The sequence below is a fragment of the Trichosurus vulpecula genome, chromosome 2 (genome assembly GCF_011100635.1).
Source record: "Trichosurus vulpecula isolate mTriVul1 chromosome 2, mTriVul1.pri, whole genome shotgun sequence".
Lineage (NCBI taxonomy): Eukaryota > Metazoa > Chordata > Mammalia > Diprotodontia > Phalangeridae > Trichosurus > Trichosurus vulpecula.
Window position 1 is genome coordinate 34,046,016 of NC_050574.1, and position 25,809 is coordinate 34,071,824.

Here is a 25,809-nt window from a genome sequence, read left to right on the forward strand (position 1 = left end):
GGAGGGGGTGGGATCAGAGAAGAAAAAGGCAGAGCAGGGAGAGGGACAACCAGAAGGCATAGGCATCAGCTGACAGACAGTGGACGCGGGACAAACACAAAAACACAGGACATGGGGGGAGGGGCCACTGCCCTGGAGACCCCAAACCACCATCTACAAGCCTGGTGTTGCCCTGAGGCCACCTCACTGGGGTCTAGGGGAGGCCCCAGGCAAGTATCAGAGGCTCCTGACCAGCTGGCCCAAAGAACCCAGCTCCCTGGAGCTCTGGGGAGGGGCCCCAGCCTTGAGGGAGAGGGAGGGACACCAAGAGGCACGCCCTCTACTCTGCCTGGCTCCTTATCCAGAGCTTGAACACTGGACCAGGCCTGGGGCTAGAACCCCAAGAGCAAAAGGTGGGGGTGGGGAGAGAAGGCTCCAAACCATGCAAACATGGGAGTCCAAGCTGGGAAGAGCCTCGGAGGTCCGTCTAGTCCAGACTCCTTAAAACCCAGGCTCCTTCTCAAACAGACCAGGGGAGTAAAATATGCCAGAGATTTGGGAAAAGGGGGAGGGGGATGCATTTGCCAACATCCTTTGGGGAGCAGCAGATCTAAGGAAGCAGGGCACAGGGAGAGGTATACCCCTTCCCACCCTGACACCCCAGAAAAGCCGACCTCTGGCTGTCGGTGCTCCCGGTGGGGTGGGGGGGGATCCCTGGGGCGGCTCAGGCGCCTCCGTCCTCCCAACAGGCAGGGCTGGAAGACACAAGACACAGAGCAAAGAGGAAAGGACCAGAGAAGAAAAGGCACCAGAGACAGACAAGAACATCCCAGGTGGACAGACGGACGGACGGACGGGAGGACAGACACCTGTGCACAGGGAGGTAGCCCTCAGGCCTGTCTGGGGGAAATCAGCTTGTAAGGGCTCCCTCTTTCACCCAAGGACCCCAATGACTTCCCATCCTCTGAGCCTATCCTGCCCCACCCCCAATGAGCCCCAAGGATCATCCCAAACTCCATTCCACAGGCACTGAAGGCCCCTCCAATCTCCAGCCTTGGCTCTGTTCCTGGACATAGGGAGATTCTGGGAAATGGTGGTGGTGGGTGTGTGTGTGTGTGTGTGTGTGTGTGTGTGTGTGTGTGTGTATCTGTCTGTGTATGTGTCTGTGTGAGTGTGTGTTTCTGTGTACATGTGGCAACATCCTCTCCTTTACCCAGGGCTCGCACTGGGAGAGAGCGGGAGGAAGGGTGGGGGGGGTCACTAAAGGCAGGAGACAGGTCACCCCATCCCAGTGCCTTTCCAGACCCAGGGTGTACCCCAGAACCTGTGGCCCTGGTCTGGATCATGCTCACTCCCTTTCTGTGGGGAGCCTCAGGAAAAGAGGAGAGAACTGGGGGGAGAGACGGGGAGGGAATACTGGGGGAGGGGCCCAGGGTTCAAGGCCTCTCCCTTCACTGAGACTATGGGCTTCCTCAGGACTGAAGAGGGTGCCCAGGAGGTTTCTGCCCAGTTCTAAAGCAGGTTTAGGAGGGGCTAAGATAGCCAGGGGCGGGGGCTTCGAGCACACCCTCCTGGCTCTTACCCCAACTCATCCACCTCCCCTCAAAGCAAACTAGAGACTTTAGGGGCACTTTCCCCAATCCCTCTCCCCCACCCCCCACTTTTCTCCCTTGTACAAACACCCCTCAGATAGCTACTAGGACTCCTGTTACTTACAGAGCCATTGGGAACACTCGCTGTCTCCTGGCAGCACTAGGGGGAATGGTGGGGAAGGGTAGGAGAAAGAAGAGGAGGGAGGAAGGAAGGGGAAAGGAGGAGGGGACCCCACCTGGAGGCTGGACAAATGTCTGGACTCTGCTCCTTCAAAGCATGACACATGGATATGGATGGCATGTGATGGAAGAGCTGAGACAAGCTAGGCATTTGTGGATTATCACGGAAGAGACACAGAAACAAGCTATCTGGTCACAAAAGCAAGCAGTGAAGGGCCCCAGGGCCGGCGGCAGGGCTAGGAGAAGGCCCAGAGTCCAGGCGGGCTGGGAGGCTGGCCTTACCACAGGGCCCCTGGTGCTTGATGGGGAGAGCCCGCTGCTGGCTGCACTCAGCACGCTGGCGCTCACAGTCGCTGCTGTACGTGTGGCCCCCGTGTGCACAGACAGGCCGGTAGGCGCCATCACACGTGACTCGGTCACAGGAGCAGCGGGCCCGGCCGCGGCGGATGAGACACACAGCATTAAACTTGCAGGGGATTGAACACTGATCTGAAAAACAGGAGGGCAGGGGGTTGGTCAGTGCTTCCCCCAGGACACAGGAATAGGGGGGATGTCCTTGGATCTGAGAAGGGCTCCATGTCCTCTTCTCCATACCAGCCTCAGGGAGAGGGTCCCCTTCATCCTCTAGAAGAGGCAAAGCTACCAGGAACTTTGAGATGCTGGGCTGTCAGGCTGTGACCATCTATCCAGATGTGGCAACTTTTCTCTCCTGGCAGGAGGTTGTGGGGGAGATGGGGTTTGGAGCAGTATGTGACCTCATCTGACTGGGGGAGACGCTCAGGGCTCCTACCCCAGCCTTCTCTTGGGAGTACAACTTTGAGGAGGGACCAGAATATTCTCCAGGCCAGAGTGAGGGGCCACAGGCTTGGGTGTCACCTAAGCTAGGCTGGCCAAGCCCAGGTCAGTCTGCATCTGCATCCCCTGTACAAGGGCTGTTACCCAGGAGAACGTGAGCTCCTTGAGAACAGGAAGGGTCTTTTAATTTTGTCTGTCTAATATGTAATTCCTTCTCAATGGGTGGAGGAAGGAGAGAATTTGGAACTTAAAATTTTATAAAATGAATGATAAAAATAAATGAATGGATAAATAAAAGATTCCTTGCACCCAGCTCAGTGCCTGACACAGAGGAGGCCCATTATCTGCTAGGTCATACCCAGCCTCCTGCCTACCTTGTGGCTGGCACTGCCCTGAGCGTAGCTTCTGAATATCGAGGCCCAGGGTGGCGCTGGTACGGCCCATGACACAATCATTGGCGTAGGTGACGCCGTCGTCACCACACACCGGCTCCTGGCGGGGTGGGCAGCTCTCAGGTCGCAGCAGCATGTCAGGCTGACGGGTGCGAGGGTTCACCCAGCACACGCGATTCAGGTCACTGAGAATGCCCTTGCACGGATCTAGGCAGAGGGGAGCAGTTTTGGGGTGTTAGGCACAGGGAGGCAAGCCCAGAGGCCTCTAGCATCTGGAAGGCCTGAATCTGCCTGCTGCCAGCAGCAATACCTCCAAGGGAGTCCATCATACGTGCTCGGAGCTGGGGGCTCCAGCCCCCTCGGTCTGATCCACCCCTTCTCAGAGCCTCCAAATGCAGATAGATGCCATGCCCTCCCCACTGTCCTCTGAGTCAGGTCCTCCTGGTATATACTGGATTCATGGGATCATATATTTAAAGCTGGAAGAGACCTTTGAAATCAGAGCTGAGCCCCTAAGTCTTTCATGTTGTTCACTCATTTTCAGCAGTGTCTGACTCTCTGTGACCCCACTGGGGGTTGCCATGGCAAAGACACTGGACTGTTTTGTCGTTTCCTTCTCCAGCTGATTTTACAGATGAGGAAACTAAGGCAAATAGGATTAAGTGACTTGCCCAGGGTCACACAGCTAGTGAGTGTCTGAGGCCAGATTCCTTTTAGAGATGAGGAAACCGAGACCCAAAGGAGTCAAGTGACTTGTCCAGTCTCCCTGGCCTCAAGACTCAGCTCAAATCCTACCTTTTGTGGGGTGCTCTTCCTGGTCTCCCCCTGCCTAGTGCCTTCCCTCTGATATGTGTGTATGCGTGGATACATGTCTATGTGTATGTGCATGCATGCAGGCGTATATAGGCATGTGTGTGCATGTATGTGTATGCATGCATGTGTACATGTATGCTGTGTGTGCATGTATGTATGTATATGTACCGTGTGTGTGGTGTGTGTATGTGTATGATATATATGCATGTGTCTATGTGTATGTGCAAGCCTGCAGGCGTATATATGCATGTGTGCGTGTATGCTGCGTGTGCATGTGTGCATATGTAATGTGCATGCATGTGTATGTGATATATGTATGTGTGTACACATGGATGTATGTGCAACCATGTGTGTATGCGTGCACACATGTGTGCGTGTATGCGGTATTGCGTGCAAGTGTGCACATGTGGTGTGTACGTGCATGCATATGTGGCATGTGTACATGTGTGTATGTACGTATGCATATATGAATATCTCGTGTGTGTACACATAAACCTTGTTTGCACAGAGTTGTCATGTTGTCTCTCACATTAGACCATAAACTCCCTGAGAACAGGAAGTGGTTGTGCCTTTCTTTGTATCCCCAGAACTTCCCAGCACCTGGCATACAGTAGGTGTTTAATAAATGCACGTTAACTGACTTGCCCAAGGCCACACAGGGAGCAAGTGGCTGAGCTGATTCTCGAACCCAGGTCCTCTGACTCCCAATCCAGTATTCTAGGCTCCTTCCCAAGCTGCCCAGAATGCGGGAGTCCAGTGTCCTCTCCAAAGACTCCCCCACTGACACCTTGGGCCCTCTTCTCTGCCCATCTACCCCATCCCAGCCATAGACCCAGACTGCCAGGACTGTAGCCAGAAGAGTGCAGCCTCTCCCCCTCTAGTGGTGCCCCATGGACCCAGATGTCCAGGTGGCTTAGAGATGCGAGCCACCTCAGGGGGCCAGGGAGGCCAAGTCCCACATTTGATGGGAGGAAACTGAAGCCCAGGGAGGAAAAATGACTTGTCCATGGTCATACAATAGTAAGCCTCAGTGGTGGGATTTGAACCCAGGTCCTTTGAAAGGAATCGATTCTCTTTCCACAATACCCTGCCATTCTTCTTCCTCTAATAGCCTGGCCTCAGGCTCCCCACCATGCAGTCAGATGGGGGAGGGGTTGGAGGCCCAAGGCTGCTCACTTCAGGGAATGTGCCAGGTCTCCTGCCAACCCTCCCCACCCCGGGGCCAGCCCAGGCTCCCACCCAACACCCTGGGCCCAGCCTCTTACCACAGGGCCCTTCAAACTTCTTGACAATGTTCTCCTGACGGGCACAGGCAAGGCGGTGCATCTGGCACTCACTGGGGTAATCCCGCCCATCGCTACCACAGACGATGCCCTCAGGGACGCCACTGCATGAGGATGGGCAGATGCATTTGGCCGACTGCCCATCTGCCGAGCGGGCACAGGTGCTGCCAAAACTGCATGTTACCCCCGAGCAGGGGTCCCGGGAGCCTGAGTGGAGGAAGGGGCAAGAGTGAAGGAGGCACCGAGGGGAGACGTGGGAGTCGGGTAGGTGAGATGGGCACTGAAGGACAGCTCAGGTGGTCAAGGGGAAAGATCACAAGGCACTGGAGGGGGAGAGGAGAGACAAACAATGCCCCATAGGGCAGCACAGAAGCTAGGGACAAGAAGGGACACAGAAGAAGGGCTCAGGAGCTAGGGAAAATGAGGCAGCCCTGAGGGGAAGACCTCGTCCCTTTCCCCCACCCACCCATCACGCCATCCTCGGCTCACTCACCACAGGGCCCTCGGCTGACCACACGGATGCGTCGCTGCTGGCTGCACTGAGCCCTCTGTAGTTCACACTCATTGCTGTAGGTGGAGGCATCAGATCCACACACAGGGGCCACCACGGTAGGGCACGGGCCCTTCTTGCACACACATGTGGCCCGGCCAGCACTCTGCTCACACACAGCCCCAAAGCCACATAGCATACCCCGGCACGCTGTAGGGGAAAAGATGGGGTAGGAGAAGAGTCATCGAGGGTCAGCCCAGGAGAAGAGATTTTAGTTAAATCATCTCCTGCCCACTTCATTCCATGGGCCACCCCTAAAGAGCTCAAGGCCTGAGCCCCTCCTTGGAGCCATCCTCTCTTCAACCCTCCTGCTCAGTGGGTCACCACCAACTTGGGCACGGCCCCCGTGCTCCGTTCTCATCTAATGGAACAATCATGAGGAATCCCAGGTCAGCCCCGCCCAGCTCCCTCCAGCCCCCCGTACAGACAGCTGTGAAGCAGACAAGCTGGATCTCCTGAGGCCTGTGGCGCCGGCCTGAGCCCAGGCCGTGCCAGCTGGTGGGAGCCACATACCAGGATCTACTCAGCTTGATTAGTGACAGAGTGGCACGCCCCACCCCCCCAACAATGGCCAACAACTGATTCCAAGACGGAGCTAGAGGGGCTGCCCTGAAGTACCCACACACAGAGACAAATGTGCACAGATCCAGACATACAGGGATGCACACACTCACATACACACGCATCCCTCCCTCCGCCCTGAGATGGTCTGTCTGTCAATATCTTTCTCATCCTGCCCAGATCCTGCAGCAGCCCACTCACTGAGGTGGGGGGAAGGAGAAGGAGGTATAAAAAGGGAAAGACTTAAGGGGCTGGGGGTACCAAGGTGAGGAGCAAGAGAAGGCAAGCAGTGCCCCCCTGCCTTCTCCCATACTCCCTCCACTGCTGGACTGGCAGCCAATCAGCCCGGAGGGCTTTGGGAGCAGAGAAAAGAAGTGGAGGAGGAAAGGGAAGGGGTTAGGAGTGGACAGAGAGTATTCCATAATGCACTGCCCCTTTGGAGTCACAGGACCTGGGTTCAAATCCTAACTCTGCTGCTTCCATTTGTACAATACTAGGGAAGTCACTTGCCCCCTCTTGCCTCACTCAGTTTCCTCACCTGTAAAATGATAGAAGAGACCTAGAGCACTGGGGTCAAATGCAAATAGAAACAGATACCTGAGGACCACATACTGACTTAGAAAACCACAAATTGGGGCAGCTAAGGGGCACAGTGAGTAGAACACCAGCCCTGGAGTCAGGAGGACCTGAGTTCAAATCTGACCTCAGACAGTTGACACACTTTTATTAGCTGTGTGACCTTGGGCAAGTCACTTAACCCCAATTGCTCTGCCCTCCCCCCTGAAAAAAAAAGAAAACCACAAATTAACATTATCTATGTTACACTGTGTTTTTATTTATTTTGTGAAACATTTCCTGATATCATTTTTATCTAGTTCTGGCAATGCTGGGGACCTTAAAGGTCCCTTCTGGCTCTGGATCATGCTCCTTCCTGCACCATGATCTGGCCAAATGGAATTCTCTGCTATCCCTCCACCCCCCAACCCTCCATTCCTGGGATATCCTCCCTCCTCACCTTTGCCTTTCAACATCCCTGGCTTCCTTTAAGGCTCAGCTCAAGCACTGCTTTCTACAGGAGACCTTTCCAGATTCCCTCAGTCCCCCTCCCCCCCAACATACTTATCTGTTTACATGTTAACTCTTCCCCTAATGGAATGTAAGCTCCTTGTGGTCAGGGACTGTGTCTGGTTTTGTCTCTGTACCTCTGGCACCTAGCATGGGACCTTGCTCATAGGCAACTGATCAGAATTTATTAGTCAGCAAGCCTTTATTAAGTGCTTACTGTATGCCGGGAACTGTGCTGAGCATTGGGGATACAGGAAACATAAAGGCAGTCCCTGCCCTCAGGGGAGGCAATATCCTGGATGAATGGAGACAATCAGCCAAGGGAAGGCATTAGTATTATGGGGGGTGGTGAGGAAAGGGACCTCAGGATCACAACACACCAGGCTCTGACTTGTTAGGCTTTGAGGATAGGAAGAAAAAGTAAAATCAGGGCCTGGCCCCCAAGAGCTTACATTCCAATGGGGAGGGGACGTGTACATAAATAGATACAGACAGGCTATAAGATACACAGAGTGGATAGGACTTTGAGGGGATGGCATGAGGCAAAGGCTTGCTGAATTGGAATGGTGAGTCCAGACAGTTATCTGGGGGAGGAGAGGGAGATCAAATGCAAATTTGCACACATGGCCCCATTGCCTACCCACCCTCCACCCTGGAAGTAAAACCTAACTCCATCCTCATCAATGTTCTTTAACCCTCAGCCCCTCCTTGTGTCCAGCCTAGCCCAGTCCTGTCCAGTCCAGCCCAGCCTCAAATCAGGAGCCCAGAGGCACCAGGTAGAGGGGCTTATCCAGGGCTGCCAGAAGGGAAAGGGGAGGCATAGGCAAGGGACCCCCATCTCTTTGCTGTGGGATGGCACACAGGGTCATCCCTACTTGAGAAAGAGAAAAACTCTGTGTTTAGGACCTGGCACAGTTGGCTGTGAGCAGACTCCAGATGGTTCTGCCTCCCTTGCACTCCCCCACCAATGTGCCCCAGGGTCAGAGATGATGGGAAAACCAAGGGAAGAAGCTTGAGATTGTGGTAGAGGGAGAGGTTCAGACTGCTGGCATAGAGAGAGGGCCTGCCCTACTGAGGGTTTCCAGCTGCCACTAGGGAATGGCTCCTGGACATTTTTGCCTGCCTGCCCCCTGCCCCTCCCCCATTGACCTCTCCCCATCTGCCATTGCCCCAAGAGCCTTTTCCCTTGCTTCACCCACCCCCTGAATAACCTAAGTCACTTACTGTCCACTAGGAGGAGCCCCAGGCGGGCAAGGGGGATCTGTCTCTGCCTTTGCTACTACCACCACACCCATCCCCAAGCCTAAAGTGAGGGGACAGAAGAGAAAAGGACTTGTCCAACATTCAAATGGATTAAAAAAGAATAACTAACCTTTATGTCTCCTCCCACCCCTTCTCTGTAAAGTCCTATGGCTCTCTATTGCTTCCAAGAACAAATAGAAATACTGTTTGGGTTTTAAAGCTCTTCATAAACTGGCTCCTTCCCACCTTTCCAGTCTCTTACTCCCCTCCTGTGACCCACCCTCTTAGCCATTCTTCACACATGACATGCCCCTCATGCCTGGAAGGCCTGCTCTCCCTCCTCACCTCCACCTCCAGGCTTCCCGGGATTCCTTCATGACTCCTCTCAAAACTCATTTTCTTCATGAAAGCCCCCCTCACCTCCCCTCTTCATGCTATGCCTTCCCTCTGAGAGGATTGGGGTTTTCACCTTTGTATCCACAAAGCTGAGCAAAGAGCAGGTGCTACATAGTGCCTGGTATATAGCAAGCACTTAATAAATGCTTGTTGACTGACTGAACATGGTGCTTTATCCACAACAACCCTGCTAAGTGCTAGAGATATCACCCTCATTTTATGGAGCAAGAAACTGAAGCCCAAAGAAGGTCAGTGACTCGTCCACAGTTATACAATAAGTATCTGTGGTAGAGTTTGAACCTAGATTTTTCCAGCCTCTAAATGCAGCCCTTTAACCACTATTCCATGATCCCCAGTGCCTAGCACAGAGCCTGGTATATAGTAGGTGCTTAAATAAATGACACACTAGATTGGGGCTGTGCAGGAAAATGTGCTAGAAAGAATTAGATATGAGAAGCAATAGTTATGTTAGATGCAGAAGGGAACAGTTAGTCTCCTACTACAGCCCTGCCCTTACCTCCCTTCCTCCCTTCCTCCCCTCTGCCAGGCTCAAGCTTGGAGATTCTTTTGTGCGACAGAGACATTAGAAGCCAGAAGTCAGGACCATGGAGAGCTCCAATATCTGCTCCTAAGTGCCAGTGTGGGCCAAATAGAAGGTGAGAGGTTGGGCTCTATCTCAGGTACTCCTGGGCCAGCCAGAAGCACCAGGCTGTCAGAACCAGCTCCCTTGGCGGGGGTGGGGGGCAACACACATGCAGGTCGTGAGGAGCGTGTGAAAAGCGTGTGAGGAGAATGTAAGGAACAGCTAGAAACTGGGGCAGGAGCCGACTATGCTGGGTTCCAGCCTCAGCCCCAAAAAACAGGAGGAAAAAAATAGCATCACCAAAGTAAGACTAAGATACGTCTTCTGTCTCCTCCTCCACCCTCATCCAATGCCCCATGTCCAGTGAAGCAAGCAAAGGGAAGAGGCTGTCTGTGTCACCCCTGGGGCCCTCACCCAATGCCTCTTAATCAGGAAAGAAGAATGATAGCAAAGCTCAGAGAGGGAAGGAAGGAGAGGAAGCTGGAAAGGAACAAAGGGAGGGAGGAAAAAAGAGAAAAAGGAAAAGAAAGAGGTAAGAAGCGATGGAGTAGGGCTCATTTCCATCTGCATTAATAATTCTTTTCCAGAGAGAGAATATAAAAAAGGTTCTCCTCAATCCCTCAACAGAGAGAGAGAGAGAGAGAGAGAGAGAGAGAGAGAGAGAGAAGGAGGATGGGAAGGATGGAAGAAAAGAGGGAATAGGGTTTATCTCTATCAATAATTCCTTTTTGGGGCGGAGAGAGCGTCCCCCCAATCTATAATCATCTTACAGAGGAAGAGAGGGAGGGAGGGAAAGAGAGAGAGAAGAAAGGAAGGAATATGGTTCATCTCTATCAATGACTCCTTTTGGGGAGTAGAGAGAGTCTCCCCCAATCCCACAATCACTTTACAGAGGAAGAGATGGAGGAAGAGAAGGAGGGAAGAAGGAAGGGGATAAGATTTATCTCTATGAATGACTCCTTTTGAGAGGATGGAGAGAGGGTTCCCCAATCTGTAATTATTTTCTAGAGGAACAGAGGGAGGGAAGAAAGGGGAGACAGAAAAAAGGAGAGAATAAGATTCATCTCTATCAGTGATTCCTTTTGGGGGGGGTAGGGTTGGAGAGAGGGTCTCAGCCACCCAAGATCAGGGAATATAGAGAAGAGGCTAGGCGGATGTGTCAAAGGAGAAGTTTGGCCTTCACGTGTCTGTCATAAGGATGAATGGTGGGGGACGGGGAGCAGCAAGAGCTGTCAAGAGCCCTTCATTAAAATGTCATTAAAGCCTAGCAATGGGGCAATGCCTAGCTTCCTTCAGGGCTCAGCTCACGTACTCTCTCCCTGCAGGAAGCTTTATCTGATCCCCTGGGTTGTCATGCTCTGTTTCCCTCTTCCTCACAAGATAATTTATTGCTAGTAATACTTCAGGAGGTGGGGGCCAAATGGGTAATTTCAATGATGTGGAGAAATCTCCCAGGAGGAGCCCCATCTACCCACAGGTCAGTGCCTGCTCTGCAATTTTAGAGCCTGAGAGAGTTGTCTGGAGACATTAAGTGATTGACTCCCAGCTACCCAACCTGTGTGTCAGAGGAAGCCCTTGAACCCAGGACTTCCTAACCCTGAGGCTGGCCCTCTGGAGGCACTGTCTCCTATTTAGATATTCCTAATGATCACTCAAGAGATTTTATGGTATAGCAAACAAAGAGCCACCCTCAAGGTCAGGAAGATGAGGAGGTTCAGTCCCGCCACTGACATATAGGTGGTGTGACCCTGACTAAGTCACTTATTCCAGCTTAAACGATAACTCACAGAGCTGCAGATCTCCTTTTGTAAAAAGACAATAATTAATAACAAGTCTCATTTTTAAAAAATCTCACATTTGCACAGTGGTGCTCTAAGGGTTCCAAAGTGTTTTACAAATACCCTCTCATTTGCTTCTCCCAACACCCCTGTGTTACTATCTTCCCTATCTTAGGGATGAAATCAAGACTCAGAGAGATTAAGCAATTTGCCCAGGGTCATACAGCTAGTGTCTGAGGAGGGATCAGAACCCAGAGCTTCTGAAATCCAAGGCCAGGACTTCATGCCCAGCAGCATGCTGCCTCTATGTTAACATATCTAGTTACAGGCTGCATCTGCCCAGTAAGCTCTGGAAGAGCAAGGATTTGCCTTTTTTCATTTGCTTCTGTAGCCCAGGCACCCAACACAATGCCTGGCGCATTGGAAGCCCTTAATAAATATTTACTGACATGGCTTGGCTGGACAGCCAGTGGTGACGGAGTCCTAGCCTAAGGTTCAGCCTGTCAGTCACAGGATGGACCAGTCACCCAGAGGAGCAGGACAGAGGGGCAGAGGGGAGAGAATCTCTACCAGTCACCAGGGGAGCCGGGGGCAGGGGCTCAGACCCAAAGAAAAGAGAGCAGGGAGAGAGCCTTCTTGGATAAGTCACTGTCTGAAATGGGGCTGGGTTCCCATCTTCAGTCCTCCTCCTCAAAAAGGGAAGTACAAGACAAGAAATCAGAGATTACATCCAACGCTGTTATCTTATGGGGAGGAAACTCTCACCCAAGACCACACAGGTCTAAGTATTAGTCAGAGTCATCACTTAGGCCTGTCAAGATCTTTCTGGAGCCTCTATATGTCATTTGCCATGGCTACCTGTCCTGTTTCCAAGCTTCATGTTGCCTACAAAGTTGATCAGCATGGCATCTGTGCTCCCATCAGTTATTGATAAAAATGAGGACCAGCAAGGAGCTAAGGACAGATCCCCGGGGCACTCCACCATAGACCTCCAAGTTGAATTCAGGCTATTCAGGTCTCTTCTTTGGGTCAGGCCATTCAGTCATAATAAATGCTTCTTCTATGTCAGCTAGACAACATCTGCCCATCTTTTCCACAAGGACAGAATGAGACTCAATATTTCCAACAATGCATCTGAGTCTGGGGCATTTTCACAGAAGGAGTGGAAAGGATACTAGATTTAGAATCAGGGCTATGGGTTCAAATCCCATCTCTGCCATTTACTACCTGTGTGACCTTCAGTAAGTTACTTTAACTCCTTGGGTCTCAGTTTGCACATCTGTAAAATGGGAGGTTTGAAGGAGATCACCTTTAAGGTCTCTTATAGCCCTAGAGTTCTACATGATACAAAAATTGAGGAAATTGAACCAGATCCCTCATGTTCCTTCCAGCTACAAATCTCTGATCCTATGACTAGAACCCAGGTCCCCTGACTCTGAGCTCCTCACTGACTACTCAGGCAGCAGGAATCTGGGTCATAGGATCATAAACTTAAGGTCGAAAGGGTCCTCAGAAGTCACTGAATCCAATCTCCTCATTTTACAGATGAGGAAAACTGAGGCAAACAGGGTTAGGTGACTTGCCCAGGGTCATACAGCTAGTAAGTAGTTAGGGTCACATTTGAACTCGGGTCTTCCTGACTCCAGGCTGGGCTGCCTATCCACTGAGCCACCAGCTGTCTCTCGGCCTATGGCAGCAGAACAGAGCTGGGGGAGTGGCCGGGCTAATGGATAATTGGCAGACACTGACAGAGAGAAACAGCCTCCTGAGCCCAGGCCCAAGCTGCCTCCTCCCAGGGGAGGCTCTGGAGACATCATCACTTAGAGTGAGAGGGAGGGGCAAGCCGGGGACCACTCACCCACCTGCTGCTTGGGTTCCCAGGCGGCCAAGGCCAGGGGAGGGGGCACTCCATTAGGGGCTGCAGCTGTTTGGGGCCTTAATAAATGTTTCATTTTATACCGCAATCATGAATAAGTAACGAATGGCGGCCACCACAGCCGTGAGAACCCTAGCCGCTGCGGTTGTGGCAGCTCCTGGGGCCCCCTGGGTGATCAGGAGAATGTCCCTAGGAAGGCAGGATAGAAACAGTGCTGCCCTCCCAGCCCCGGTCCTTTCAGGCTCTTAATGGGGAAAGGGGAAAAGAAAGGAGGGGGAAGCCTACCACAAATGCAGACATGAGCCGCTGAGGTTGCCATGGCAACTGGCCAGGTCCTGGATGCAGCTCAGAATCCTCAGCGCCCCCCCCTCACCCCACAACATACACACACACACCCCAGCCTGAATCCCAGCCTCAGATGGGGTCCCAACCCAGACCTGCAAAAATGCACCCCCAGCCCCAAAGTCGCCCAGCTCCAGCCCCACCACTTCAACTCTGGAGTTGGGATGCAGCAGTTCAGGGGAGAGTAAGGGGGCCCTGGACCCAGTGATCTCTGAAGCCCCTCCTCCACTCTTTGGGACTCAAGGAACATGGAGCAGGAATGAAAGTCCAGACCCTGGCACTTACCCCAAGCAAGTTCCCCCACCACTCTGTGCCTCAGATCTTTCAGCTATAAAATGGGGGGGTCAGACTAGACAGTCCCTAAGGTCCCTCTCAGGTCCATACCTAAGTTCCCTGTGACTTGGGTTTGAATCCTGGCTCTGGCACTAGCCATGAGACTGTGGGCAAGATGCTTGCTTTCTGTTTCTGGGACTCAGTTTCCTTGTCTATAAAATGGCATATCTCTGCATGCTCTTCTCAGCAGTCTGATGAAAGGAGAGCTATTTGTGAGCCTCAAACTGCTCGAGAAGCACAAGGAGAGATCATCATTATCTCTAGCACCATCCTCATCATGGGGGATGTGCACTTGTCAGAGTCATTGTCTTGAGGGCTGGGGTCACTCTCAGGGACTTGGGTCCCCACTGAGGCAACAGATCTAGAGTCAGAGGTCATTGTTCAGTTGTGTCTGACTCTCTGTGATCCCATTTGTGGTTTTCTTGGCAGAGATACTGGAGCAGTTTGCCATTTCCTTCTCCTGCTCATTTTACAGATGAGAAAACTGAGGCAAACAGGGTGAAGTGACTTGCCCAGGGTCACACAGCCAGGAAGTGTCTGAGGATGGATTTGAACTCACCAAGATGAGTCTTCCTGACTTCAGGCCTGGTGCTCTGTGGTGCCTGTGGTGCCCCCTAGCTGCCCCAAGAACAGAGGACCTGGCTCAAACCCTACTCTAGACATTTGCTACCTACACGACCTTGGATGAGACATTAATTTTTGGGCCTTGGTCCCCCCATAAGTAAAATGAGAGGGTTGACTGGATAGCCTCTGAGGTCCCTTCTAAATCTCTAAGGCTGTGGTTCGATGACCCGTCCCCTGGAGCAACACCCTGCCCCCCCACTGCCCCTTCCCCTCCGCTTCCCACTCGTTTCTAATCTTCTCTGTTCACTCCCTCACTCCATCATTCACAGCGTCTGAAGCCTCCTTCGAGGTGCCGGAGGCGGTGTGGGCTGCTTTTTATAGCCTGGCCGGGAGAGCGCTATATTCCACTCCCCACCTTTTCTCGTTATTTTCTTAACAGAAAGGGTGGGGGATGGAGAGGCACTCTGGGATTCAGTCACTGTCCGGCTTGGGGAGGGCAGGAGATAGGGGGGTGGGGCGGTGCTGGGCACTTCGTGCCCCATCTCCAGCCCTGCAGACAAAGGAGAAGGGTGGGCTGTGTGCGTGTGTCTGTGTGTGCATGTGTGCGTGTGTGTGATTCCGTGTGTTCATCTGTGGGTGAGTCATCAGTGTGGCTGTGCCATGTTTGTGTGTCTGTATAGGGCCGAGTGCATCTGCATGCTCATTGTGATGGTGTAACTGCGCTGGAGCCTGTGTGTGACGGGTGTGGGCATCCGTGTTACTGCGTGGGCACCTGTGTGAGTCTGTGTGTTTGCGTGTGAGCCTCTCTTGGAGGGTCAATGTGTCTAAGCAACACGGCGTTTGACCTCATCTCTGTTTCACTGGGTCTCTGTGAACGTCTTTGTGACAGTCCCTAAGTGTCTATCTGTCTCTTTGTGTGACGAGGGCTGTGAAGGATGTCTATGGGACCGGATGTTGGGGTGTGGCTTGGGATGAGAGGCCAGGGATTAGGGGCTTCAGTCCTGCCCCACCCTTGGCATCTGGCCCCAGCTGGAGGGGGAGCACTCTCTCAGCAGCTGCGGGCCACAGCATCCTCCTCCAGGGGTGGGGGCACTGTGATCTAGCATTCACATGGAGCTCAAATTTATGTGTAGCACTCTGAGGACACATATCTGTGATCTCCTGTAGTCCTCACAACAGCTCTGGGAGGTGGGTGCTATTATCACTCCACTGAACAAATGCTAAAGGCACTTGCCCAGGGTCATACGGCTGAGGGCTATCTAAAGCAGGATTAGAACACAGGTCTCATCTCCAAGCCCAACATGGTACCCCTACACACTAGCTCAGTCCCATCCAGCATGCAGCAGCCAGTACTATCTTCTCTTAGAAGCCAGAATGGGTGGGGAGGGGGCAGCCAGTGGGATTTTTTCAGGGAGAATCCTTCCTGCTCCTCCCTCCCAGGCCCTTCTGACTATACAAAGACCCAGCTAAGGGGATAGATGCCCCCCCAGATGCACACACCTTCTCCTCACCCATCCCCCTCAAGAGAGCCAGGAGAGATGGACACAGGGAATGGGGACAGGTGCACAGAGCATTTGGGCTCACGGGCTCTGAGATTTCAGGCTGGTGAGGGCTCCCCCAGCTACCCTCTCCCCACCCATACTGCTCCTGAGCGCTACCTGAGATAGCAGGGAATGCTGCACACTGGCTAGAATTGAGGGGGGAAGAAAGGGGCCTCTGCTTTGCCTGCTGCCTATATGTGGGACAGCATGTTGGACCGGGGCGGGGGTAAGAAGTCCCAGGTTCGTATGGCAATGTGACACATGACATGGGCTTGCTCGCAGCCTCTCCCCAAAGCTCTTCAGAGCCCTCCCCACTCCTTCCCCAGGCCAGGGCTGCCATGGAGATATAACCCAGGGGCCAAAGGGGATGTGGGTGGGAATGGGATAAAGGGAGGATGCCAGGGAGCCCCAAGGCCTCCCTACCTCAAGAAACTCCAATGGCTCCTTATTGCTTAGCTTGGCCTCTAAAACCCCGCAGTCTATCTGGTTGTAGCCTGTCTTTCCAGGCTAATTCACACCATCCACCATACCCTACATCACAGCCAAAGCGTATCAGCTGCTGTTCCTTGGACTTGGCTTCACATTTCCCATCGCTGTTTCCCACACCTGGAACACATTCCCTCCTCAGGGTCAGACCTTAGAGGCCCAGCCTCCCTTCAAGTCTCAGCTGAAGTCCTTCTGGATTCCCCTTATTAGGGCTCTCCCCTCCTCAGGTTACCCTGCAGATACCTAGCCATTTCCACATCGTAACCCTCCGGTAAAATTCAACAATTCATCAAACATTTGCCAAGCACCTGCTGCAGGCCTGTGCTGGAGGAGCAAAGACAGGAGGGAGACAGCTCCTGCACTGCCCTCAAGAAGCTTACTGTCTACCAGGAGGAGAAATGTACACACAGAAAATGAAAAGAAAGCATTTTCCAGGGGGGAGGTACAGGTGCTTCAGGTTGGGGGGAAATCAGGATGGGCTGCCTATGAGCTCAGTTTGGAAGGAAGTCAGGCCCAAGGTAAGAAAGTGGTACAAAGCCACATGCAAAAGCCACAGAAAGCAGAGGCCAATGTCATGTACAGGCCCACTAGCAAACTAGTTTGGAAGGAAGAGGGTCCACAAAGGAGGGGAGGCATAATAAGCTTGAAATGTTAGGTGAGGCCAGGCTATAAAGGGCTTTAAATACCAAACAGGGTAGTTTCTGTTGGATCCAAGAGGTCATAGGTAGTTCATAGGGGTGACACAGTCAGCCGTGTGCTTCAGGAATAACATGTTGGCCACTGCTCGGACAGCAGGTCAGAGACAGGAGGCAGGAAGGACAAATCAGAAGCTTTTAAATAACCCAGTGGAAAAATGACGGAGGCTTCAATTTCGGGGGCTGGGAGATGAGAAGAGGGAAGGGGGTCGATGGGAAATATGAAGGGTTGCCAAGGCTCGGCAAGGGAATGGATGTGAGAATGAAAGTGAGGGGGAGGGGAAGAGTGGAGGGTGACTCTTCACTTGTTAACTCAGGTGAATATAGTGGTACCCTTGAGAGAAATGGAAAAGTTAGGAAGAAGAGTGGGTTTTGGTTCTGCTTTGGACATGTTTTGTTTGAGATATGTATGGGATAGGTCTAAAAGTTGAGGAGGCAGGCTATCAGGAGGGTGACAGGCTAGAGAGAGAATGATCTGGGGGTCATAGTGGAGCGGGGAAAAAACTACTCACAGCAGCTGATCAGATCACCGATACAAAGTGTACGGAGAGCAAAGAGGGCCCAGGCCTGAGCCCTGGCATGTGCCTCAGCATGGGGAATGGAACAGGAATGAGGATGATCTTGAAAAGGAGAGGCCAGATGGACAGGAAGGGAACCAAGAAAAGGCAGGATCCTGAAAACCCAGGGAGAAGAGGGTGTCTAGGAGGAAGGAAAGCCCAAGCATGTCAGTTGCTCTAGAGAGGTCAAGAATGCTGAGTACTAAAAAGGTCATCAGATCTGGCAATTAAGAGATCACTGAGATCTTAGGAAAGGTCAGTTCCAGTTGATGAATGAGGTCAGCAACCAGGGGCTGAAAAGCGAGACAGGAGGAGGAAGGCGTGAGAGCAGGCAGCCATTTCTAGGTGTTTGGCTGAGAAATGGAGTAGAAATAGAGGGGACAGAAAAAGATGTAAAGATCGTAGGGTCAAGTGAGAGTTTTTTAAGGGGGTGAAGAAGGGCTTTTTAAGGAACAGGGAAGGAGTTAGATCATAAGAGACTTCAAGTTAGGGAGAGAGGGGATGCCCAAAGGAGCAGCTGCCAGAGGGATCCAGAAGGAAAGGGATCAGGGGTTCATATGGCTGGGGGTGGGTGGGAGGCCTCCCATGCCAAATATAAGCGCCATGAGCCTTTATCTCCCCAATGCCTAACACAGTCCCTCATAGCCAGTAGGCACTTAATATATGCTTGTTGCATTGGATTGAATTGGGCAGAGTCACTTAGTTCAACCAAGATGCCATGCCTGAGGGCAAAGCTGGTAGCAGTGATGGGCCTTTGGGGAATAATCAGAGAAGCTCAGTTTCCTGATCCTTCCAGAGTGAACCACCCACACAAGCCCCATGGGACATAGGAAGCCGGAAGGAGTGCAGAGAGACTGGCTGAGCAGGGCAGGAAGGAATCACAGCATCGCTGGATCCCAGGTCTAGAGCTAGTCGGATCTCAGCTGCCTGGACCAACCCCCTCATTTCATAGATGTGGAAACTGAGGCTCGAGAGGTTACGTGACTTGCCCATGGTCATACGGGCCCAAGATTTCAGTCCAGGTCCTCTGACTACAAATCCAGGGCTGCCAAGTCTGAGACAGAGAACACTCTCCCAGATCAAGCACCTGAATGAGTCTCCAGAGCCCTCTCTGGAATTTGGCCACAGACACCGCACCTCACATTTGAGCCCCATGGGTTACCATCCTCCAATTGGCAGGCACAGATGAAGACTCAACACAGGGCTGAGAAGCTCTCCCAGGGCCAACCAGACCCCAGCTCAGGCTTTCCTCAGCCTATGGCCTATGGCTGACCACAAGAGCCCTGGTCTGGCCCAACCAGGATGCAGCCCAGAGCAGAAGAGGGAAAAGGCTACATTTCAAATGCCTCCCCACCCCACCGCCATCCTGCAGCCAAACTCTTACCTCTTCTAGAAAGCCTTCCCGGATAACTGTACCCCACAGCCATCCCGGCACCCCAAGAACTGTCAAGGAAGGCCCAGTTCTTGGTCATGTGACAGGGTAATAGATCTACGGCTCAAAGGGGCCTCGCCAGCCATCTATTCCACCCCCCTTTATTTCACAAATCAGCCAACGGACCCCAGGTCTCACAGGTCATAAAAAACAAGGACAGCATTTGATTCCAAAGCCTCTTTCCCACTGTGCCACACAACATCTTCTAAACCATCCTGAACTATCCTTGGTGTCAACTCCCCAGAGCTAGGGCCTAGGCCCCACTCCCACCCTGGTCTTCCCAGCAGAACAGCAAAGACCAGACCTAAGTGGGAAGACAGCAACAACAGAAAATGGCTAAGCAGGCGCCCACCCAAAAGGAATGAATCTTTGCTGCTGTTCAGTTGTTTTCAGTTACATCTAACTCTTTGTCACCCTGTTTGGTGCTTTCTTGACAGAGATACTGGAGTGGTTTGCCATTTCCCTTCTCTAGCTCATTTTATAAATGAGAAAACCGAGGTAAACAGGGTGAAGCGACTTGCCCAGGGTCACGCAACTAGCATCTGAGGCCAGATTTGAACTCAAGAAGATGAATCTTCTCCTGGCGCCACCTAGCTGCCCTAGTGGAATCTTAACTGTGCTGTAAGAAGCAACGACTGAGGAATGCAGAGAAGCGTAGGAAGATGTGTATGAACTGATACAAAATAAAACAAGCAGAGTCAAGAAGGAGACAATCTGTGTAAAGACTACAACAATGTACGTGGGGGGATGAGGAGGGCAACAAAATGAAAACAGGAAGCTCTAGACGACAAGCAAGCCCGACTCAGGTCAGGAGACGGCACTGACAACACAGCCCCCACCCTCAACCCTTTTTTGCAGAGGTGGGGAACAACAGAAGGGGAACACAGCAGATAACCAGAAACTTGGCTTCAGCGAGGAAAGGAGAGGATGGTTAGCTTTTCCCCTTTCTATTTCTTTGTCATAAGAGATGACTGACTGAGAGGGGGTGGGGGAAGAATATATTGCGAAATGAAGGTGATGTAGGGACAAAAGATATATCAATAATTTTTTTAAGAAGACTGACAGGTTTAAAAAGAGAGAGGGAGGGAGGCACAGTGGGAGTGGGGGAGAAGAAGAGAGAGAGAAAGAGGATGGGGGAGGGAGCCCCCACCCACACCCCTGCTTGTCAGACTCCTCTCCAGGTACCTGCTCCCTTCTCTCCCGATACCATTTCATAAGGAAGGACAGGGAGCGCACACAGGCATCCGCTCTGTCAAAGGAAGCTCCACCTCAGCCCCAGACCTGGACCTATCTTTGTCTACTCATTGCTCTTTTTCTCATGCACCTAAAGCCCCCTTGGCCCATAGTGAAACCAAGGCACAGATTGTGCTGGTGACTTGGGCAGAGTTCCCCAACCTGGGCCTCAATGATCTGTGTTGCCTAGGGGTCCACTGACCCCTACTGGGTCCCCACAGGAGAATTTTCTCTTCTCCCGCAATAGCATCTTCCAAGCCCCCAGTCCCAATGACCCCCTAAGGTAGCAATTAAGAAGGGTGGGGTGACACAGGAATGACTGCTCTTCAGCGTTTAGGTCTTTGGATGTGTCTGTGTGGGGGTGGGGAGGAAGACAGGGTCTGGTGGGGATCAGGGAGGTTGGGCTAATGAAGGGAGATGAGGGGCCAAGGAGGCGGGGCCCTGGGGACGCCATTAGAAGGAGGGGGCTCATTTAATGAGGGATACAAAGGCTGAGCTCAGTCAGGGAGATGGGGATGCAGTAGCTGATGGGAGCTCAGTGAGAGGGATGGGTCTCAGTAAGGAGAACAGAGGTTCAGTAAAGAGAGATGGAGGGCTCAGAAGGGAGGGATGGGAGCTTCTTAGGGATGGATGAGGGTTTACTGGGGACAAATGAGGGCTCAATGAATAAGGATTGTAGGTTAGAGAGAAGGGAACTAATTCATTCATTGGGCAAGCATTAGGTGCTTTCTCAGGCCAGTGATGTAGCCATGGGAACTCTCAGTACAGTTGCAGGGGTGGGGGGGGGCCGGCAGTCAGCAGTCATGTATCTGTGGGAGGCAGGATTACAGCCCAGTGCCCCAGAGAAGGGCCTCCTTCCCTCCCTCCTTCCTTATGACTCCCTGGGGCCACTAGAATGGTCAAGTCAGAGGCAGGCATATGGTCTCTAACTGCCCCCCATCCCTTCCCCCTCCCAATGTTCCCTTCCATAGGTCACTTAGTCAGTGGAAACCACCCAGGCTAATTAAGTTAAGATCATTAATTAAGCAGTCAGAGGAGTCCCAGCTCTGTCCTCTAGAGCTGAGAAAGGGTGGGTGGATCAAGAAAGTCTTCCAGGGGTCAAGGGGGAAGACCTGAAACTGACTTCAAAGGCAGCCCCAGAGGCCAGGGCTGGCTGCACTGGGCAGGGCCTGAGTAACCTGACAGCAGCCAAAGGGCCCGGGGGTGACTCTGCTCCTGAGGAGGCACGCCCCAGTCTATCACACACAACATGTCTGTACATTCACACGCTATATACACACAAGAGGCACAACATGGAGAGAATGGGCAAGTCACATGGCAAACCAGAGGAGAGGTTGGGGGGTGGGGGATAGGGGCCTTGAGCTCAGACCCCCAGCTTCCCCGCAAAACCTCCAGACCACCGAAGGTCCTTGCTATCTCTATGTGAACCATAAGTCCTCCAGACTCCACAGCCTACAAAGCGGGAAAGGGGAAACTCCCACTTGGTCCATCGTTCAAGGCTCTGCTCAAGTCTCCTTCCTCCAGGAAGCCTTGCCTGACCACTGGGAGCCTTGGGGTTGATATCCAGCTTCCCTGGACAGCTCCAACACTTGTGCTCATGGCGGCAGCACTTAATTACGCATTGTCTCCTCTCCTATCATCCTCTGATGTTTCCTGTGGGTTCATCTTGTTTCCCCAGATAGGCTTCATGTTCCCCTTGGGCGGGGCCTCTGTCTTCTTTTCCTTCTCCTGCCCTCCCTGTTGAAGTCAAGCTGAACATAGGGCTGGCCCATCATTCACCTCAGACCTGCTGAGGCAGTGTGGGACAGTGGTAGGGGCCCTGAATTTGGAGTCAGAGAGGCCTGGGTTTGAATAATGCTAAAGAGCATCAGCTAACGTTTATAAAGCACTCCAAAGTTTTCAAAACACTTACCACGTTATCTCATTTGGTCCTCACAACAAGCCTGGGAGGGAGGCGCTATGATTGTCCCCTTTTTACAGATAGGGAAACTGAGGCAGGGGGCATGTAACTTACTAGTAAATAAATAAGGCTGGATTTGAACTCAGAACTTCCTGAGTCCAGCACCCTATCTACAGGGTCACCTAGATCTAGCCACCTTCTATGTGACCTAGACAAATCATTTAACTTCTCTGGGCCTGTTTCTTTAATCAATCAAAAAGCATTTATTAAGATCTGACTATGGGCCACAGGGCAGTTAGATGGCACAGTGGACAGAACGCCTGGCCAGGCATCAGGGAGACTCATCTTAGGGAGTTCGAATCCAGCCTCAGATACTTCCTAGCTGTGTGACCCTGGGCAAGTCACTTAGCCCTGTTTGCCTCAGTTTCCTCATCTGTAAAATGAGCTGGAGAAGGAAATGGCAAACCAGTCCAGTATCTCTGCCAAGAAGAACCCAAATGAACTCAAGAAGAGTAAGACACTACTGAAACCACTGAACAACAATTATGGGCCACACACCTCTCTAGGCCTTGAGGATATAAATACAGACAATGAAAACAATCCTTCCTCTCAAGTTGCTTATTCTCCCCTATTGGGGGAGACAAGGAACACACAATGTTTCTTCCCCTATGACAAGAGGACAAAGAGCTTCCAGCTCTAAATCTATGGTCTCGATGCTCCCTAGGCCACTTCACCTTCATGGACCTCAGTTTCTCCATCTTTAAATTGGAGAGGTTGGACCAGATGAGCTCTGGGGTCAGTGTCTAAGCTAGAAGGGAGCTGAGGGGTCAGCTGGCACCAACCTCCCTATCCCCTCAACCACCACCATTTTACCAGTGAAGAAACTGAAGACCAGAGATGTCGACTCACTGGCCCGAGATCACACAGTGAGTGAGAGAGACAGGATTTGAACCCAAGGCCCTCCAAGGACTCCAGATCCTGCGCTTTCCCCACTACATTCTGTTACCCCTAAATCCCATAATCTTGCTCCTAGAATTTTGTTATATTTGGCAGACCAGCCTGCTCTACTTGCCCTCACCCCCAGTCACATTCCTATTGTGGGGAGGGCCTCCTCCAACTCCCCTGTGGGCAGGGCAGAGAACTGGGAGCAGAGGTCAGGGCCTGGGTGGGGCTGAGGATGGGGAACAAGGGCCTTGGGGCAGGAGAGACCTGAACATCTGTCTCCTCAACAGCTGGGAGCCTCCCTCTCCATCAGCCTAAAAGGTCTCCATTCTTCCCTGACTCACATTAGCTCAATTACAGGGGACAATGGTCCCACCCAGATGGATTTTGGGGAGGGGAGGGAGGAAGAGATAGAGAACAGGACAAGAGGAGTCTGGAATACTCCCTCAGGCCCATATGGATTCCTCCCTCAAAGGGGAGGCCCAACCTGCAGGAATAGGGATGACGAGGACCCCTGGGCCCGGCCTGCGCAGGGCAGGGGAGTCATTCATGAGGCACTGGGAGAGAGAATGGTGGATGACGGGGGAGAGTGGAAGGGTGGCAGAGAGAGCGGGGACCCCATCCCTCAGTCCCCACAGAGTTTCTGCTCTAGAAGTTTGCAGTAGGAGGAGGCGGCTGCTGGGTTGGCTTCTGGACCCACAGCCGCAGGAATACTAATTAACGAGGTTAGTGCTAATTAATGAGGCTCAGGAACATGAGAGGGAGAGGAGCTCCAGGATGAGATGCAGGCAATTCTCCTCTTCCCTTTCTAGAATCCCTGCACAGACGAGAAGGCCCCACAGAGGCTAGTGGGGGCTTCCTCCTTAATCCAGGACAGCCCCAGGGGCTCCCTGGGCAAGGGCCTGACACGTGAGGACCCCCTGGAACTTCTGTCCCCACCCAAAAATGGCTTCAAGCTCTGGGTCACAGCATCTACTGGCCAGGCCTCCCTGTGCTTAGGGCATAATAGGTCCACTGAGCTATTCCTGGAAGGAACCTCAGCAGTCAAATAATCCCTCTCCCCTCCTTGGCAGTGGAGGCCCAGAGAGGGCAAGTCACCTGCCTAAAGTCACTCAGGTGGTAAATAGAAGCAGGATTTGAACCCAGGTCTGCTAACTTCAGAGGCAATGCTTTTTTTTTTTTTCTACTTTCCCATAATACCTTTAACTGCTCTAAGAGGTAGCTTCCCAGAGGAAGGCTGGAGCTGACTCACTTCTCCAAATGGGACTCCATAGCCTCGTCCATGACCCTGGCCTCCCCAGTCACACCACCTTCCTCCTCCTCATCTTTCCCCTCTTCCTTCCCCCCCCCTCCTCCTCCTCACTCTCCCCCTCCCCCTCATTCCCCTCCTCCCTCCCTTCTCCTCCTGCCCCCTTACTCTTCCTCTCTCTTCCTCTCCCTGTCCAAGTCTGCTTAGGGGTCTTGTAGAATCAGAGAATTTCTGAGCTAGACAGGACTATAGAAATCCCCTGGTCCAACCCCCTGCCTGACACACAGACACAGAGCTCCCTGGCTCTGTCTTCCTCATCATCATGGCCTCTGAACCCGACAGGCATCTAAAATTTGTCTCCTTGAAGGTCCCCACCCACCTACACGCGCACACACACTCTGACCAGAAAGAATTCAGACCTACATGTCTGCCTGGTATTGTCCTATTGTCCAGTATACCCTCCCCCTTGGCTTCAACCATTCAATTAACAAGCATTAATTAATTAATTAATTAATTAAGCCTACTATGTTCCAGGCCAATGCTGGGAATTGGTGTGTCCTCCCTGGATGAAGTGGCCTGAGGCTGCCCAAGGGTCCTGTGGGATGACTGGATATCATAGACCTGAGCAGGCAGCCACCCCAGAGCGCTTCAGACTAGGTCATAACTCCCAGACCATGCCCTCTGACCCCATGCCACTGGACAGCTGGTCACTGAAGCCCAGTTGCCTGGCCTCCCTTCCCTGCCCAGCAGAGAGAAGCTTCTCCTCTCCTGAGCAAGGCTTCAAAGATACCTCAAAGTTGGACAAGACACTGATCCTCATAAAAAAGTAAAATGTGTGTGTGTACACACACACACACACACACACACACACACACACACACACAGAGGTTATTGGTCCTTACTGGTCCTTACTGGGGAGAGAGCCACAGCTGGTTAGGTCAGAACTATGTCCCCAGGGAGAAGGGAGTGGCTATATGGCTGACCTCAGAGCACAGTCACTGGGCCTGAGCACGATCGCCTGGGGACTGCCCCAAGGTCCAACCATCCAGTCCCAACTTTGAAGACACTGACCCCCAACTGTGACCCTCCTGCCACCAACCCCTCAGTGTGACCACTTGGGGACTAGATTTTGAATGTAACTGTCCAAGCAATGGATGCCAACCATCTGGATGCTGACCCCTGCACATGACTGCCCAGTGAATGACCCCAGAGGGTTCTGGCCCCACACTCACCATCTGGAGGTGTTGGGGGCGGCTGCGTGAAATGATTTCCAGGTTTGTCTGAAAATAGAGAAAAAATACAGATGTTAGGGTTTGAGTATCCACCAATGACTGCCACCTAATACTCCCTAGTAGCCCTTATTCTGGGCTCCTCAGGCCAAATCAGCTAAACCCTTCACCCCCTACCCCTTCTAGAGACTCAGATCATCTCAGACTCTTGTCCCAACCCC

General features: G+C 52.4%; 1 protein-coding gene across 1 annotated transcript in view; it reads right to left on the minus strand.

The window, feature by feature from the left end:
* The window catches only part of AGRN (agrin), a 91,487-nt gene that overhangs the window by 25,697 nt on the left and 39,981 nt on the right, over positions 1-25,809 (minus strand). Inside the window, exons 3-7 of the mRNA XM_036744872.1 lie at positions 25,592-25,639; positions 5,528-5,734; positions 5,017-5,241; positions 2,921-3,145; positions 2,034-2,240 (exon numbers count right to left, since the gene is read on the minus strand). Of these exons, the coding sequence (XP_036600767.1) occupies positions 2,034-2,240; positions 2,921-3,145; positions 5,017-5,241; positions 5,528-5,734; positions 25,592-25,639 (912 nt within the window). The remainder of the gene's footprint in view (positions 1-2,033; positions 2,241-2,920; positions 3,146-5,016; positions 5,242-5,527; positions 5,735-25,591; positions 25,640-25,809) is intronic.